General features: G+C 32.0%; 1 protein-coding gene and 1 pseudogene across 5 annotated transcripts; both read right to left on the reverse strand.

Annotated features, from left to right (window-relative positions):
* Positions 1 to 9,108: 9,108 nt before the first annotated feature.
* LOC145626558 (uncharacterized) lies at positions 9,109 to 14,519 on the reverse strand. 5 transcript variants are annotated; one of them, XM_081679011.1, is made up of 11 exons: positions 14,173 to 14,519; positions 13,751 to 13,873; positions 13,534 to 13,642; positions 13,190 to 13,441; positions 12,988 to 13,100; positions 12,797 to 12,861; positions 12,187 to 12,440; positions 11,931 to 12,087; positions 11,150 to 11,190; positions 10,907 to 11,072; positions 9,109 to 9,605 (listed from the first exon to the last, which is right to left on the reverse strand). In XM_081679011.1, the coding sequence occupies exons 1-10, from the start codon at positions 14,275 to 14,277 to the stop codon at positions 10,942 to 10,944; spliced, it is 1,350 nt and encodes a 449-aa protein (XP_081535137.1). In that variant the 5' UTR covers positions 14,278 to 14,519; the 3' UTR covers positions 9,109 to 9,605; positions 10,907 to 10,941. The 5 variants fall into 5 exon arrangements, with proteins under 5 accessions (XP_081535137.1, XP_081535138.1, XP_081535136.1 ...); XM_081679012.1 differs by having other exon boundaries at positions 9,109 to 9,608; XM_081679010.1 differs by lacking the exon at positions 9,109 to 9,605 and having other exon boundaries at positions 10,502 to 11,072.
* Positions 14,520 to 15,319: 800 nt separating this feature from the next.
* On the reverse strand, positions 15,320 to 19,105 carry LOC145627568 (pentatricopeptide repeat-containing protein At4g18840 pseudogene; annotated as a pseudogene).
* Between the last annotated feature and the right edge of the window lie 705 nt (positions 19,106 to 19,810).

Raw genomic sequence — 19,810 nt, forward strand, 5'->3', positions numbered from 1 at the left:
TTTTGACACTGAACATTTGCCTTTTTGGTTACGAACATTTTACTGTATTTCGTTAATTTCTTGATATATATATATATATATATATATATATATATATATATATATATATATATATATATATATATATATATATATATATATATATATATATATATATAACAAGCACTAATAAATTAAAAAAAAATATATGAATATTAATGTACTTGATCATTTAGAAATCCATAAATGATCAAATAACCGAAAGAATAATATTTGTAATAATATAAGCTTCCATAAATCTTCTTGCTCCTTTTCTATTGCCTCCTGTTTAATCCAAATAGCATCAGTTGAGCAATGTATTGTATTCTCAGCTTCTTGATTTGGTGTATCTGTAAGTCAAACAAATTACAATGTCAATGTGTGTATTCATTGTTATGAAAATGAACATTATGCTATATGTCAAATTAACTTACTTGTGGTTCAACATGCTTTTATCAAAATATGATTCCTACATATTACTATGTTGTTCATTTTTATCTTTCAATATAATTGATGGCATTATCTCCTTATAAATTTAGGCTCATAGTTTTCATCTCTAAATTATTGCAACGTGTGTTTCACTCTATATAGAACATAACTACAATATATATTGTGTTTGTAAATCAATATATATGCATAAACATTATATTGATATTACAAATTTAATAAATGTTCAATTTGCAAAACAAAAATGTACATTCTGTTTTATATAAATGAACAAATTATCACAAGTAACATGAGCATATATATATCACAAATAATGTAAGTGACAGTATGTGATTTATTTTTGAACATATTTTAAAATAGAATCATATTTTAAAATAGAATCATCAAAGGTTTATGATGAATGAGCAATATGTAATTTATTTTTTAACATTTTTAGACATGTGAATGAACATACATTAACATATGTGTGAATAATATACACATATCCAAATGAACATCTATGTATCAAATTCGAATAGGAAAAATTGCTCCCATTAATCTGAACTTTGCCCCATCCGCCGAAAATAATCCCAACTTTCGTTTATTATCTATTGCACCGAACTTTGGGGGGTATTAATTTCTATTGCACCCAAATGACTTGCAACCGGTTAATCAGGTAAACATTGTAGACTTGTGATTAATAGCACACGTGTCGCATCATGATAGGCTTAAAAAAAAAAAAAAAAAAAAACAAATTAAAAAAAAAACCCACGCACAGCCACCTCCACCACCACCACCACCCTCAATCGCTGTTCACCCTAACCCCGACCCTTAGTTTCACCGGAAAACGGTCGAACAACCCCCGACTTCCACTAAAAACCACCGGCCTTCCTCCACCACCCATCCCAGACCCCGGAAACAACCTTAGCATAGTTGTTTTCGTGGCTAATTGACGGGGAAAGGGGGTGCCGTTTTCGTGGGAAGGGGGTGAAATTGAGGGTGAGGGAAGGGATGGATTTCGAGGGTGAGGGAGGGATGGGTGCCGTTTTCCGGCAACGGGGGATGGGTTTTCGGGGGTGGGGGAAGGAAATGGGTGAATTTCGAGGGAAGGGGGAGTGCTGGGCGGCGGATCTGGGGTTGTAAGGGTGGTGTTCGATGCAAGGGATGGGTTTTTGGGGGTGGGGGAAGGGGTGGGGTGGCTGGGCGGCGGTTTTCGATGGCGGGGGGAGGGGTTTTCGGGGAGGGGGCCGAAATTCCGGCGGGGTGGGGGTGGGGGTGTGGTGTTTTCCGGGAAAGGGTAGGGGGCTGGGTTTGGTAGGTTTTTTTTTAAATTTTTGTTTTTTTTTTCTTTTTTTTTTGGACCTATCACGTGTTGACACGTGTCTAGGTAACCTGCTACATCAGGTTAGCTGACCTGTTGGGTGCAACGAAAATTAATACCCCCCAAAGTTCGGTGCAATAGATAATAAACGAAAGTTGGGATTAATTTCGGCGGATGGGGCAAAGTTTAGATTAATGGGAGCAATTTTTCCATTCGAATAAGCATCTATCAATATTTGAGTGAAAATGTATGTAGTATAACATTCAATCATACTCATGAGCATATAATTTAATATGAAGTTAAACATCTATTATTATAATCTATGTGGATATTTTCAATATGAGAATGAAAATGTACGTAATTACATTCAAATAAACATATGTTTAAATACCAGTAAACATTCATCAATATGTAAAGATCATAAACAAAATTAGAGTAGTATTCTCTCAAGAATGAACCCTAGTAGATGTAAGGTAAGAATATAAATGATCATATACTAGTATCATAATGAATATCTATCAAATTGAAAATGAACATTTACTGAAAATGAACATTTGTTCAGCAATCGTCTTCTCCGACGGAACCTTCGAAGTATTCTTCTCTGTTTCGTTTTTACTAATTAAAAATACCACCAAATATAGTAGATTTTAGTCTATTTTGCACAAAAATAAGTGTAATTATAGTAGAGTTTGTTTTAGAATATCAAAACGCAAAAAAAAAAAAAAAAAAAATAAAATCTAGGGTTTACATTCAAAATTCTACTTAAATGAACAAATTCTTACTCTTCTTTTTCGGAATTTATTTGCGATTGACGAATTTCATCTCGAATGTCAGACATTTTTAGATGTTTTGATGCAATTTGCAGTAATTTTGAAGATTTTTTTTCTTGAATTGTAGCGATTTTGAGTATTTGAAGAGAGAATATGGTGTTGAAGAGAAATGGAGAATTAACTGCAAGTTCTAACTAGTGCAGTTAGTGGGGTGTGGTTAGTGGGGGTAAGGGTTTTACGGTAATTTCAGGGGGGGGGGGGAGTAGGTATTAATGGCTAAAGGGGGGTGTAGTGAATAGGAATTAGAATTATTGTAGGGTAAAAAGAAAGATTGGGCCTCATAAAAATAATGGTTCGATTAAGTAAACAAATGGGTTAGGCTTGTGTGATTGGACATAAATTGTAGAATAAAGGTGCATAAAATAATTTGTTCAAATAATTTTCGACCCAGATTAATAATTTGAAACTTTTGAAATTAAATTATGAAAAATAACAAATAAATATTATAAATAAAATAAATTTTCATTTATAAAATACTAGATGAAGCCCGTGCGATGCACGGTTTGTTTGAATTTATATATATATATGTTAAAAATTGTTAAATATTTAGATAAAATTCCTGATATTAAAAGATAATATTTTATATTTAATTAATTTAAACTGGATAATCTCATTCGCAAATTTTGCTTACGTGTCAGTTAAATTATTTAATTCTAAAAGAAATTAATAATCTCGTATTTTATTGGCTACCACTAAAATTTATTATCCTACGTGGCGCGCTGAAAAAATTAAATCTTACGTGGCTCAACTCGGGAAAAAACTCCCCTTTATATATATATATATATTTATTAGATTTAAAAATACTGGGGATTACAATATTTTTCTCTCACACCATAGCTCTGTTTTATCTTGAGATTGATAAGGTGTGAGCTCTCTAACCAACTTACGAAGTTACAATTATCTTTTAGTCACTTTAAGTCTTGTATTTTAAGTTATTTTCGAAACACCTAACTCATATTAAAATTTTAAATACATATACCTAAGAAACTTATTTGTTGATGACGACAAAGGAAGTGTAATGTTAGCCGATTTAATTAAATATTAAGTTCTTATGGGAAGAACAAGCTAAGGTTAAGCATGATAATTAAATAACCCTTTCACGATCTACCCACCATAGATTAAAACAAGCAGAAAGAAGGATTAAGGTGAACGAGAGAGCAATTAGTCAATTACACACCAACCCTAATTTTCTATGTAAGGTGAATGTTATAAGAAGATTATATTATAGGGTAATTGGCCTAAAGCATTCATGAAAGCTTAGACACTCTTTAAGATCTTTTTAAATTCAATAATATTTGACTAAATATCAAATTGAAATTGCCTAGTCAATCACTCTGTAGTCTGTATAGTAAATAATAAACCTATATTGTAGAAAACTCAAATCACTAACACTACATGTTGTGTAAAGTTTCTTATAATTTAACACAAGTATATTTTTATGAGTATATTTTAATTTTCACCTCTTTTATTCTCTCATTTATTCTTCATCCTTCTCAAATAAAAGTATATGATATTAATATATACGGAGTATTATTTTTCCGATTTTAGCCTGTCTTGTGTGTGCAAGCCGCATCGTGTGACCACTTATAAAAGAACAAAGAAGTAATCCATATAAAACTGACCAAGTAATCCCTATGATACTAACTGAGTGACCCCTATAACACTAACCGAGTAACCCTATAACACTGATGAAATAACCCCTTTAACAATGACCAAGTAACCCCTATTACACTAACAAAGTAACCCCTGCCACACGATGTGCCCAACCACATATAAGACTCTGTATTCTGATTTTATTTTTAAGTAACAACCTGATTATCACACCAGCAAAGCTAGCTAGGCTAGTTTGGTAGATAAACTAACCAAGAACATCAACTTGGTAATTTATGTAATAATAGTAGTAGTTACAATTCTATAATGAATTGTGTAGTTTGTGTGTTACACCTTCTTTGATTTGTTCTTTATAGCTAATTTACTAGCTATAAACTTTAATTAAAAATAACATACATACCTCAACGGCTCAAGTGCTCAACTGCAAGTCTACAGTACAGCAATTTTTGGTGGTTTGTTTTTAGTGCCCTTGTATTATTTTTAGGCAAAAAGAGCAATAGATGCATATAAAATCCAACATTATCAAATCATATGATAATGTTTCCAATTATTGTAACAGATATTATTAGGGTGCCTATAACAATATTATTTCTCAAAAAGGCACTAGTAATATGAAATTTCATACATGATTAACAGTAATAAAATAAAGTATTTGCATATTTTAGTATTTAAGTCAACTATTTTAACAATTAAACTTATTTTAGGCCCCGTTCGTTACTTTTTGCAAACAAAAATCTACAAACTACATAAAATAGTCTATTGATTATATGTATCTAGTCTGCAAATTTATAGAATTATCGCAAAATTTCATTTGTTTCATAAAAATTGCGGCTATTTAACTTTTAGTTGGAGCAGGAATTAATAGCATAATTTTAAAATAGCGTAATTTCCACATAAAAAAAATATCACCTGAATTTCCACTCCTCTCTGAAGAATTAATAGCATAATTTAAAAATAGCAGCTTTAATTTGTAATAAAAGGAGAAGCTGGGACAACTAATTCATTGCACTTTCCTGCATTTCAATTGAAACGCGTCTCTACTTTTTTAGTCATGCAAATATAGTTACTCTAAAATGTTATCCACTTCCCAACTACTATCAATATCATTGTTAAATTATTTTATTTTACATGTTTGGTAAAATAAGGGCGTGTTCGGCACTAGATTTTGAGTAATTTTTAGTATTTTGACATAGTCAAATTACTACTTAATAAAAAATGTGAGTGTTTGGCAAAGTAGTAGTTAAGGTAACTTTTAGCGGTGAAGGTAAGCTTTCTATGAAAAGTTAAGAATATTAGCTTTTGAAGTTAGAGGTAGCTTTGAGGTAGCTGTTGAAAATTTAATCTATAATTTTACAAATAAAATATTGATTTTATATGTAACAACTAGTCAAATGCTACTTTACCGAACACTTATACCTAAATCATCTATCTTCACAACCAACAACTTATTGATAGCTTACAGCTACATACATAGCTACTTACATTATCTTTACAGCTAACAGTCACCTTCATAACTATATTTTCTCGAACACACCCTTAAAAAAACCAAAGGCAACTTGTAAGTTAAAAGGTGTCTACCTAAATCATTCTTTTAGATAAAAATAATAAAATGGTATAGGAATAATACTTCCTCCGTTAATGGTTAATTGCAATAAAGGGGTATTATTTATAAGATATAAAATATTCCTCTGTTACAATTAACCATTAACGGAGGAAGTATAAACTTCCCAAAGAGTCTTTAAACACAAAAAGGGCAAAGAGATAACAAATACGAAGTAATATGGTTTTATTCTCACTTGAAAGTTGAAAGCCAAACACAACATGAACAAATACGGAGTACCATCTAAATATTACTCGTATAAATTAAGATGAGTGAATTAACTTGCTTTGATGTTGTTCTTTCAGTATTAACTTTACACTAATAATTTACCCCCATTTTATAAAAGCATAAGTCACATACGTGTCGTTCTAAGAATTTTTTGTTGAAATAAAAATCAAAAGTCGCAAGTGAAAATTACGAGCAATGAATATTGCCTTTTTCTATCTCTTGCTTCTTTTCTTCAAAAAAAAAAAAAAAAAAAAAAAAAAAAAAAAAAAAAGATTATCAGTGTATGTCACGAGTCATATGAATAGTAATAATAATAAAGCTAAATTTGAGCCCCTAGCTAATTTAAACAAATTTATTGATAAAATTCATTTATAAACAAATGAGAAATCCGTCAATTACATTCTACCATGGAGGAAAATTAATGAAGTATAGTAAAACTAAAAGGATAAATTTTAGTACTTCATATAATCAGTTAGTCACAACATATAGTGCCACATAAATCATAATTATACACATTTTCATATATATAATTTTGACTTGGCTTCATTCACTTTATTTTAAATGTACAATATAACTGTATTACATTAGCAATAGATACAAGATAAAAGCAGATAAAAATTTCAAAATCAATGACCTAGCTTAGGCAGAATTTTAAATACCACATCCAACCAACCCGATGAGGTAGCAAGATTAGCAACCACAAGAAATTTGTATTAGTAATTCTAATAAAAACTCACTCCAATTAAAAAAAAACTGATTGTCTTTCTATTTTAGTTTCGGCCCATTTTATTGATCATAAATGCTTATAAATTCAAGCTCATTTTGCTCTCTATTTTTATTATATTATGGGTACAATTTATTCACTTGATTTCACTTATCAAACTTAACAATATCGCAAACGGATGACTTTGTGTTTTTAAAAAATAAGCTCTAACTACCAATTTAATGTAAAATTTTTAAAAATGTATTATAAAATATCCCCACTCACCTAGGGTGAGAATCAAACATTGCACCTCCGAGTTTCCGACACATGTGTAAGGACCGAATGAGCGCCTCCAACCATTAAGCCAACCTTGATTATCTAAGGTAAATCAGTAAAATCACCCATTAATGTTTATAACTTGAAGAATCGATTTTCAAATGTACTATGAATTGTAATAAATTTAAACACTTAATAATGAATATAGCTCAGGATAAATGTTTACATGATATAGTTTTAATATAAAGCTGCATCATAGTCATTTATTTATCTTATTTCAGTACACAATTTTAATTTAATTCATTTATGGTCATTTTTGAAATGAAAAATATTTTGAAAAGGAAATGTATATGTGAATATATGACTAGATGAGAAACATGGTGAAGCCACATGTTAGGAGAGAAAAAGAATAAGAAGCTCTAAAAGTGGGCCCACAAAAGAAGTTTGGGCCAGATTTATATGAAGATTGGGCCCCACGTATTCAATTAACAACGGCTTCAATGCTGTTAAGCGCGTCTTAAGCCCAGCCTTTATTCATCCCAGCTGTCTTATTTTTAGTTGTATTCCATGATTTTCTCCTGTCTCTTTAATAATTTAGACCTATAAATAACAAGTATTAGTGTATTCTCTTTTTCTTATTTAATTTTTATTAACCTAAACAATGTTATAGGGATAGCTCAAGTGGTTACAATTTCCCTCCCGATTCCCAGAGATTCTGGGATCGATTCTCACCCCCGCCCTTGTGGCTCTCTAAACATAAAAAAAAAAAAAAATAGTGATTATATGCATGTAATATGATATCAATTTTGTGGAACTGAATAAATGTAGATAGGTTGGATAGTAAGATTTTGATGAGATTTATGATTATTTCATTTTTGTAATTTATATTCAAAATTTACACATTGTATTCTGGTGATGATTTAAAAGATATAGTTATGTAGAGTTTGTTATTTTTCTTCTAATTTATATAAGATATTATGTCATAATAAGGAATTCAAAGAGTCATATAATATAGGCATAATCAAATAGACTATATTCAGTTTACATTATCTGATTTGAATTTTTCTAATCTAATCCGAACTAGTCTGATTTTAAAATTTGAGTAAACTTTTACCTTATTTATATACTAATTTGTTTTCTTCAAAATAATAATACGGAGTAATAATAATAATAATAATAATAATAATAATAATAATTTGTAATATAACATATCAAATTATCAAATGAGATGTCACTATTTAATTTATAATTTCATAATTTTCTTTTAAAATAGAAATTAAAATATTTACCTAAAACTAAAAAAAAAAAAAAAACAAAAAAAAAAAGCCGTCAAGTAAATCATAATGTCAATATGTCATCTCTAGAAAAGTCGTTACTCATAGCATATACTGTACTCGTATTTCGTATGAAGTGAAGTTAATATAAATACGTACATATGCAATGAGTATTTCAACCAATCATTGACCCTTAAAGATATGGGTCCACATTTCATAATATCGTTGTTTGAAATCTGATTACTAATATAAATTGATGAAAAATACTCTCCACAAGCTTCTACGGTTGTTACTTGTTTGCTACACAATTCTGGATTCTGATCTTCTAAAATCTAAACCTAATCAGGAAGTATCTAAGCATCTATCTTTATTTAAATTTTTTGGTTAATCTAAGTCTTTAATTACTTGGTCATACTTGTATTCAGATTTTAATAGTTGTAAATATATTCCATCTGTCCAAAATTAAATCATATTAATGTGACAACTAACTTAAACTAACAAAAGTTGTATAACTAATTGATACAATTGATTGATTCATATATTTCATTTCATTGCCATATTACTAATTTAAATTACATTATTAAAATCAAAATCTTAAAGAGTGAAGATACTATTTGATGGTTTGTCATTGATTTTACAATCACAAAACTTCCTCACAAGAGTTGTATAGTACGATTTGATTGAATATAAATAATTGAAAAACTATTACAACAATTAAGTGAAATTGTATAGTACGATTTGATTATTATAAATAATTGAGAAAAAAAGGACAAAAAAGAAAATGGATACCATAAAAATATTTTTCTCAAAATTTAATTATATTTACATTGGAATTTCCATAAGGAAAAAAATAAAATTCTAGGAATAATTAGAAAACTACTCATGTTAGAGGAAAGTTCCAAAAGTCAAACAATAAAGGGATAAAAAATCCTTAAAAAAAGCTTATTCAATTTGTGAGTAGCATATGATTGAGTCGCATATGATTTGACAAAATTTCAGCCGTAAAGTTCATTGGACATAGTGCTGAAACATGAGTAAATACAAGTAATACAAGTATACAACACCCACTTCAACAAAATCTGTTTCATAAAAAGGTTACAATACAAATTCATGTCGACATTCCCAGGTGAATCACATATATTCACAATAACTAGATGAGCTCAGTTTATCATACCATCATTAAAAAACTATTTACTTCTAATAACAAAAATGATTAAATAAAAGGTTTCATCATATATTTATATGATCATGATTCATGAATCATATAATCATGCCTACATCAGAGTCGAATGATATGTAGCCATTCGCCTTCTGATATCTGCTGTCACAAGAATATTTCCATTAGGAAACTGCAAAAACGCTTAATTAAGGCATTCTTCAGTTCAGACAAGTAAAACAATATCTTTAGCATGTTAAATACGAAGTACTACTCTAGATGCATACTTCAAATTTTCAATAACCCAAATATAATAAAACAGAGCTTTCAAAGGCCAGCACCTAGAACAAAACAAAAAAATCTTTTTCCTCGGATGTCATCTATCAGTTCAGAACATTGGATTATAGCGAAGTTTCAGAAGGGATATATCATCAAAGTTCATAAGATAAGGCCAACAGAAGGAGAACCACTACTTTGATTGTAGATTATCTGAAATGATGACATAAAAGAGGATTAAAAAGATGTTAGGATTGGTAATAAAGTGACAAGGACAGTTTGACAAAGTATTGTTCTTCCTAGAAACTTCATTATCGATTTTGAAAGTGTGTGTGTGTGTGCAATCTGTCTTCATCATGCATCACTCAAAAACCCCCCACTTGAAGCTGCCCACCAATTTAAATTCATTACCTCCATGATCTGGCAAACATCAACACGAATAAAAGTTGCTATTGTAAGAGACTAAGAGACCTATATAATTTTGGACTTGACAAAGATACCAATGCTTAGAGAAGTGCTTAATTACTATATACTGAGAATAAAATAATCATGAAGTTTGGAATTAATGATTTGTACTCCGTATTTCTTAATCAGAGGATGGAGGGTCCTTTTGCCATCATTCTTTTGAACAAGAAAAGACCATCTTTGTGCAGAAACAGATATAGCAAAATAGAAAGATACATGAATGAATCAATCAATGTATTGTATTGCTTAAGTCATCTTAATACAAATAAGATCAGATAGCTGCATTCTGTCAGTATGACTTTTTGCCTACGATCTTGACTAAACTTGTATAACAATACATAAGCCAAAATTCTATTCCCTCATATGGTAACAACTCACACAAAATTCATATTTTGTACTTGATATTGGTTCACATCCAAATAAAAAGCTTTTCAATTCTATGTAAGAAAATTAACTGTTCAGGGCTACTGGGAGTATGACTGATAGAAGTGGTAAGCATGTCACAATAGATTGTTTCATGAGAAAGGAACAAAGAACTAGGAGCTGCCTAATTAATGCCAAAAGGTAACATCATAGATGCCCAAACGAACATACGGATTATATTGAAAGCATTTTTAGATCTTAACCAGCACTTCAAAAATTTAAACCTAGTAAGCAAATCAAATAATTAAGGATGATTAAAGATCAATCAATCCACTCAAAGGAAGAGACAATTGGCTTACAAAAGTTACAATTGAAGAGCGGTCACCCATTACTCTCACTGTTCTTCATAGTATGGTGGTGTAGACTGTACACACATTTCATTGTCTTCTTCATCCTCATCCTCATCTGCATCTACCCAATTCCTAGGATGGCGTTGAGAAAAGCCTTCCTCCTTTTCTTGCAACCCTGCAAGAATGATTATATTCAAACATTTTGATACATGAATTTAGTTTCGAATTGCAACATTTAAAGCATTTATATACCTTGATGCGTCACCCGTTGTACAGTTTCCATATGATGAGAGCTTAAAGGCTTAATTAAGAAAATCCAATCAAGATCTTTGGAACAAATTAAATAATTTCAACCTTTTTAAACATCATGATATACTCCCATGAGGGGTTTTTAAAGAGCTAATAGCTAGATTAACAGTCATGCACTCAACAAAATTTCCTACCCACTGTTGGGCTCTGTTAGGCTAAAATAGCTGTAGGTAGTTGAAAGCAAAATAGCAGCTTGTTGAGAAACGAAAGTTCCCCAGTTAGTTAAACAAATTAGATGTTCTTGGGAAAGCCCAATGTTGAATCAGCTTGAAAGTTTGTTATAACACAAAAGAAAAAATTCTAAAAAAATTTCAAATACAGTGTTATATACAATTGTAGATTATTTCAAAACTAGTCAAACAGCTAGCTCATATTTTTTGAAGCTGTTTGCTGAGCATAATCAACATACACACTAGTCCAAAAGTTAGTTAACTGATTCAACCGATGCAGTATTACATACCATAGCAATAAGCTGTTGTATCAGGCTTGCTGAATAGACCTAACTGACTCTAATACATAAGTGATGAAAATTGGAACAACATGCCAGTTAATTAACTAATTCTTTAGAAATGATACCACACGTTTATAGTCATGCATACATACAATCAGCTCAAGTGACTCATTTCCCAGCAATTAGTGGTGAAAATTAAACATAAAGCAAATGGAGAATCAAAGAAACCAGAAGGTATAATATTCAAAGGTATGGGAGTAGTGCAAAGGATACGAATTTGGACCACCAGCGGCATTTTCTCCTCCAGGGGGATGCTCTGAAATTTGCATTTCATCAAACTTTTGAAGTTCCCTCTGCTCATTGGAAGTGGTGTTTCCTTCACCTTGAACCGGCCTACTTCCACTGCCACCGACAGATTTGGGACCACTTGCTGTTTTGTTAACAACCAAGTTACTGTCACTGATTTTTTTTTTTTCTTTATAATTTTAATTTTTAAATATTTAGGTTCCAAGGGTGAATCAACATATACCTGAAAGGTCAGACCATATTTTAGTATGCTCAGATGCATGAGCAGAGGCCTGTACCCTTGATCTTTCTTGCTGAGCTTCTGGTCCTGTCTCATTATTAGCCCTTCCGTTCAAGGCTCCATCTGATGGAACAGGGCCAGTTGGATTTCCTTCACGCAGCTGTGATGTAAGCATTGTTGCGAGAACAAGCTTGGCATCAAAGTTTGAAGTAGATCCATCATCATCCAAACCAAATTTGGGTGTCATGAGAATAGGCCTGTTTCATCAGCAGTTTCACCAATCATTTCACATTCATCTTTACAGACTACAAGAGCCAATGCAATTTTCAAAGAGACTAATAAATGACATATTAATAGTGTAATAAAATATTAATATCTGCACATCATGTGCTAAGAAGCCTTCAGCCCTTCAGTTGATAAATCAAAACCATATAAGATCACAAAGTATTCATTTACCATAGCATCTTAAAGACTAAAAATATCATATCAAATTGAGCAAATATTATCTTTGAGTACAAAAGTGTGTACTTTAAAATTATGAAGTAATATATACTGTTTGAATTCTCCTGTATCATCTAGAACAGTGATAAATTTAACAGATAGGAAAGCTTACTCGCCAGCCTTGTCAAAAAACAAATGGATATCAACTTCGCAGGCCTCACAAAAGGAAAGAAATGCCTGAAATTGGATGTTGAGAGAAATTCTCAGTTACTGATAGAATGATATACAAGAGTCGAATGTAACAATATAAATCACTATTATATAGGTCAGTACTGATTGCACATGTATGAATGTACAATGTACCTTTAACTCCTTAACACCAAACGTAACATCTACCGGATTTCCAGTGTGAGCATATTGCAGGAATTCTTCCACTGGATCTATCCAAAGCTGAGTGTGTAAGGACGAACCACTATCTGCATTTTAGCAGGTTAACATTAAAAACACGCAGAATTTCAGATAATAATAAGATCAGCTTTGAAAACTCAAATGTTTGAAGAAATACCATTTGTAGGGTCAATGTAGCTCCGAAGTTCTACAGCCTTCCCACCAATCTCGCTTTCAGCTTCTGAAGGAATAGAGGATGGTTCGGTAGCAATAATGGTGATCTCATGAAGAGAAGACTGAAAATTAGAGAGCAATCTGTTGAGATCACGGGGCCTAACGACAAAGCTACTAGTGAATCTTCCCCTGTCGAGAGACAAATGCTGAATATCGGGTTCCACATTACAGTTAATCCAATAGGTTTTTCTCATGCCTACCCAATTCCACAGAAGAAAAAAGGAGTAAGAATAATATCCCACATTATCTACAGCATAATCACCATCAATGTTACATAAAATCGATTACCATTAACACAATCTAATGTCCACTTGACTTTAGCTGCATCAGCATCCAATAAATGCACCTTCAAATGATCAATGTTTGAAAGAGGAGTCCTTAAGACAGCACACACAGCCTAACAATATCGAAATGAAAAACATCATTCGCGTAAATCAAAAAGTTATTTTATGTTTTTATAATGACTTTTCCTCATTGTCCATAATTAAATCATTCAAGGTACTACCTTCAAGAGGATGCTAAACTGAACTTGCTGATTACCAGGAACCGAGCAAACATCAAAGAAATCGGGTTTAAACGATATCGATTGATAGGCAGAACGGGATGCATTAAGAGTGTAGAAAGCAAGCTGCATTCAGATAAATCCAATCAACAAATCATACACATAGAAATCAATCCTCAATCAATACTCATCAAAATTTCCAACAGACAGCACAATAAGCAACAAATGAACAAAACCTTAATTAAAAAGGTGTTAATTTCTACACTAATCAAATATACTGATAATTAGACGCTAATTCAGATGAATTCCAACAAAAAACTTCACTAATCAAAATTACAGGAATTTTTTTCTGAGCAAAACCCTAGAAACATATATTTGAAAAAATTGATTACAAAATAGGAAATTGGAGATTAAAGTGAAAGAACCTGAGAAGAAGAAGCTTGAATGGCGAGTTCGTTGCCGATTTTAGCAAGGCAGTTGATGGAACGAGCAAAGGTTTTGAGTGCGTTCCCGCTAACACTCACCTCCATTTTCTCTCTCCTCAAGTTTCTCTGTGTTCTTCTTGGCGGGAAAAGCTACGTTCCTACGTATACCTTATTATTTCCCTATTAAACATGTCTTTTAGTGAGGAAGTTTGAATTTGACGATTAATTTTTTTGAATTAGAAAGACTTGTCCACTCAAGAATTAAGATCAATCGACCACGAAATATACTAGCGATGTGTTAACTATTGAAAAGTTACATCTTACATGCCGAGATCAATAGAACACATTAAAAAGGAAATCCCTTAAATGAGTTCCCTAAGATTTGATCCCTAAACCTCAAAGATACGAGATGGAAGCAATGTCACTACTTTATTTAGTTTATTTTTATTTTTTTTTTTTATTATTATTTTTTTTAAAACCATGTCACTACTCCATCAGCTCTACCTCTCCATACCATAGGTGAATTATAACTTTGGACTAATATTACATGTACAGATAAACCCATGCAATAAGATATAGCATTGAAATTATCTGTAACAAAAAAAAGTATCCGACTATAGTACCATACCTAAATTGAATTTAATTTTGGACTAATGTTACATGCACACATCAATACAATATGGATTGAAAATTTATTTCAAGTGTTCAACATAAAATACAAAGTTGCAATGTCAAAACTTTATACTGGTATTAAAAATAATTATAGCCTTATAGGTCATAGTCATATCATTCAATACAATATTGAATGTCAATTTACAATACAAATGCAATTCTAGTATTCTACCAAAATTTTACCCTTTCAACGACTTAGCATAAGACATACAAGTAGTAGTTAAATCTGTTTTTTTAATTCATGGATCAGAAGAAGTGCAAGATTTTCAACAAAAAATGCAGTCATCTGTTCAAAGTTCACACAAATTGCTTCACCTAAGTCTTCAACAGTCTAACACTATATACTACGAGTATGTTATTGCTAGCATTACTCCAAGGTTGTGTTGCCTCTTTACAAGCACGATCAGTTGATCACTGGAATTTCCGTGCCTTCCCATATCTGTTGTCATACTGCGCGAGTAAGCAAAAACGATTCTCAAGTATGATCCTCAGTTTGTGAATGATGTTTTAACCCCATGATAATATCATTTATTTCAACCCATTTAGGATGTAATCTGTCTTCTACGAAGAACTCATGAACCGTGCTATTCACTTCAATTGAACTACAACCTGGAGTTTTCTTCTCAGATATACTTTCACGGATCTTCTTCCTTAAACCCTCCACTAAATTCCAGTCACTTTTAGCCGCGAAAATGTTTGATAAAAGCACATGAGCTCCCCCATCCTCTGAAGCTAACTGACAGAGAACGCTAACTATGTCATCATCAATATCCATATAACCATGTATCCTGCAGGCATTCAGGAAAGCTCCCCATATGACTATATTCGGTTTCATAGGCATGCTTTTGATAAGCTCCTTAGCTTCTTGCACAAGCCCCCCTCGGCCAAGGATGTCCACCATGCACCCATAATGCTCAATCTTCAGTGTAATATTGAACTCTCTCTGCATCCTGTTAAATTGCTCCCTCCCCTCATCAATCTCGCCAACATGACTACAAGCTGATAACACAGCAACAAAAGTGGCATCATTTGGTGCCACACCATAAGACTTCATTTCCCTGAAAAGCTCCAATGCTGACAAACCATAGCCATGGTCTGAGAGCCCTGATAACAACGCATTCCAAGTGCATATATTCCTATAGGTCATGTCGCGAAATAGCTGCATAGCTACATCAATACTGCCACATTTAGCATACATGTCAACAAGCACGGTACCCAAATGTACATCAGTTGTAATCTTATGCCGAATAATGTAAGAATGAATCCATTTTCCCATATCCAATGCTCCCATTTGAGCACAAGCTGATAGAGCAGTAGTAACTGTCACGCTATCCGGCTTGATCCCTACAAACATCATTTCCTTATAAAGTTTCAAAGCTTTTGCTGCAAATCCACACTGAATATAACCTGAAATCATCGACGCCCACGACACCAAATCCTTCTCTTCCATCTCATCAAACAAAGTTCTAGCAACATCAGCTTGACCCAACTTACAATACCCAGCAATCACAGCATTCCACGACTCGACATTCCGATCAGGCATTTCATCAAACAGCTTCCGTGCATTTTCCAAATCCCCACAACTAAAACACGCCGTAATCAATGTATTCCAATTAACAACATTATTCACAGGCATTTCATCAAACAGCTTACGTGCACTCCTAAAATCTTCACATTTCGAGTACAAATTAATCAATGCATTATTAATAAACGCATCACAATCAAAACCCAGTTTCAAAACCATCCCATGTATCATTTTCCCTTCAATTTGACACAATTTCATAGCATAAGCTTTAAGCACAAAAACAAACGTAAATCTGTTCTCTTCAACCCCATTAGACCTCATTAATCGATAATTGTGAATAGCTTTTTCAGGGGTTTTCGCCTCGCAATAACCCCTGATTAAAGTTGTCCATGAATATGAATTCGGAGAATTGATTTGATTGAAGATTTGATGAGCATAAACGATGTTTCGAGCCGAAACAGCGAAAGTCTCGACCAATTTTGTTGCGAGGAAAGTGTCTTTGATTTGGGCAGTAATTATAAAATGAGCGTGGATTTGCTTCAATTTTTGTGTAGAATTGCATGATTGAAGAATTGAGAGAAGTGTAGAATTTGGATACTTGGAAAGCATGGAAATGAAGCCACCATTAAACGAGCAGCCACTAAAATCAATTTCTGGTCTTTCCACTTTAATTTTTAATTTTTAACTTTTAACTTTTTCTTTTATGTAACACTTTTTTTGGTGTGTGCTTTCTGACGAAAAGGAGATCAGTCACACCGTGCGGCAAACTAACACACATCAATACATCATATCAAGTCAATCCCTGACCGATCAAGTTTCTACTACAATGTATGATCATTCATTATGAAAATTAGTGAACTACTCCGTAGTATTTAACCCGTGGGATGCATGGATCAAATTATTTTACTACTCTGTATTAGTAATTTTTATTTTAAAGATGGTTCATTTGCATATTAGGATTACTCTTGGATTGAATTTAAGCCAAAATATTTGTTCATAAAATTGTATTAAGAAGTCAAATGAAATTAAGTGTAATGCCAGGAAATATGGAAAGATCAAGAATAAATAAATATTAAGTACATGATTTGCGCATGATTTTATAATAAATTTTCACTTTACTCTATTTTTAGGAATATCTGTTTATGCGTAGTGTAAAAGCACAGTTAGGATGTTGCTCAGTGAATGTCCGGACACACAGAAAACACTTTTTTTTTTCTTTTTTCTTTTGCTACTTTCAAATGTCACAAATGTAATAAAGCAAAAGAAGTAATTTACAGGAAATAGATGATTCTTCCATTATAATTTTATTTATAAACATGATTACAATTCAGAGTACCTTATAATGTTAAAATAAACATTTAGAATATTATAAATTAGGTTATTATGTACTCGTGCAATGCACGTATATGATAATTAATTAATTTAACATGTTAATTGATTAGTTGGAATAATCTTTACGTTATACTTGTAATGGCACTTTTATGAGAGAATTCGTGAATTTAATTATTAAAATAAAACTTGCTGTTATACACCATCAAAAATGACTTGTGAGTACATATGAATTGAAGGGTACAATTTACGTACCTTAAGTGTCCAACTTCTTCATAAGCAAATTCTTTGATAAAATTTTGAGTGAAATTGTCAAGGTTAGCCTTTCGAGCCCCAATTGGAGGTGGACCACCAAGGGTTAGCTCTGGGGCAACCTTGTCAAGGCCAAACCCTAACGCACCCCACAAGAAGAAATCGGCTTCCAAATGCTCTATATTTTGAGCAAATTGCAACACCTTAACATCAATATCGTAAACAGGTTTACCAGTATTTAAATCGTAGTGATCCAAATCAATACTTGGGTATACCGGCCTAATAGACCCTAGGAATATAAGAATCACAAAAATTGATTATGAAGAAGATTTGGATACAAGAATGCTCATTTTAGCAAGATGATAAAACTTTATGCCTTTTAATTACAAGGGGTTTTTAGATGTTTTTGTTTATATGAAATATGATTTGTGAAATTCAATTGACTTGTATATATATACTAGTCTAAGCTAGCTATCATATCGATAAATCCTATGAGGGGCTTTTACTAACCTTTATTAGTACGTTGTTTTTGTAGAAGATAATATCATGATTATATCTTGATATGGTCGATTTATCAAATCATGTGCATGTAATATCTTTGACTCTAGCTGCATCTTTTACAATTAAGGTATATATATCCTCCTTTATTATGTACATAATGTCTCTATACAAAAGATGTGAATGATCTACTTTACTAACGTAGTTTAGCTTATTTGTGCACATATTTAGACTGATCTTTGTACTATATTATACTATGTAATGTGACTATCATATAAAAATGACCCTATTCATTCTCCCTCACATATATATGGTATCAGAGTAGTGGCCTGGAATTCCATAACCTTTTTATTTTATTTTGTATTTTCAATCTAGCTACCAACAAAATCTCCATGCATACAACAACAAAATCTAGCTCCATGCATGCTTCAAACAACAACAATGCCATAACTATTCATAATCCTAGGATTCTGTGAAATCGGGAGGGAAGCTTTAACCAACTAAGCTATCCCTCACTCTTTGTACCTACTCATAATCCCCTCGTTGTAACCTTCAAATGCAAACTAGGAACAATATTGCGTCAACTATGGCTTATACCATCCACTCTACTTCCATTTTTTTTTTTTGCCACTCACTTTCCTTACGACATAAACCCATGCCTCTATTACAACTAGCTAGCAACGCCCATAACTTGGCTCCTTGATACCGACGCCACTCACCATTATGTCAACCATGATGTGTCAAACTTATCTTTTTGTCATTGTCAATCACACCGATGTTCCTATTAGCTTATATTAGTCACATTGAATTGGTTCGTTTACTCTCCTCAAGTCTTCCTCCACATACATGATACATCAATTCAATTAAACACTAATGTGTCATGTGCACCAACGAACTATGACTACTTATCTACTCTTTAGTCTTTACATTATCTCTATCATTTCCCATTATTTATGCTCTAATGATACATAATCTAACTTTTTTTTTTTTTTTTTTTTTTATTGAGGTTTCATCTAACTCTTTTTTAATCAAGGTTGTTTCACAAGGCACTTATTAACAAAGGTCCATAACATCTAAGCAAGGGCTTTATACTTCACATCTTACTTAGCCTTTTCTACTTTAATTTCAAAGCTCATAAAGTCATGAGTAATAAATTGTCATCATCGTCTTATTAATGTAATAATAAAAGTTATAAACTCTCATGCTACTCTTGATATAGTTTACATTTAATAATAGATACACATCTCTAATTCATTATTCAATTCTGTTGATTAGTTTAAATACTATGTCATATTTGTTTATTTGCCAAATACATTTGGTTCTATCCACTACAAATACTAAATTTGGTTCTATCCTCTCATA

This window comes from Chenopodium album, chromosome 4, assembly GCF_948465745.1.
Source record: "Chenopodium album chromosome 4, dcCheAlbu1.1, whole genome shotgun sequence".
NCBI classification, from domain to species: domain Eukaryota; kingdom Viridiplantae; phylum Streptophyta; class Magnoliopsida; order Caryophyllales; family Amaranthaceae; genus Chenopodium; species Chenopodium album.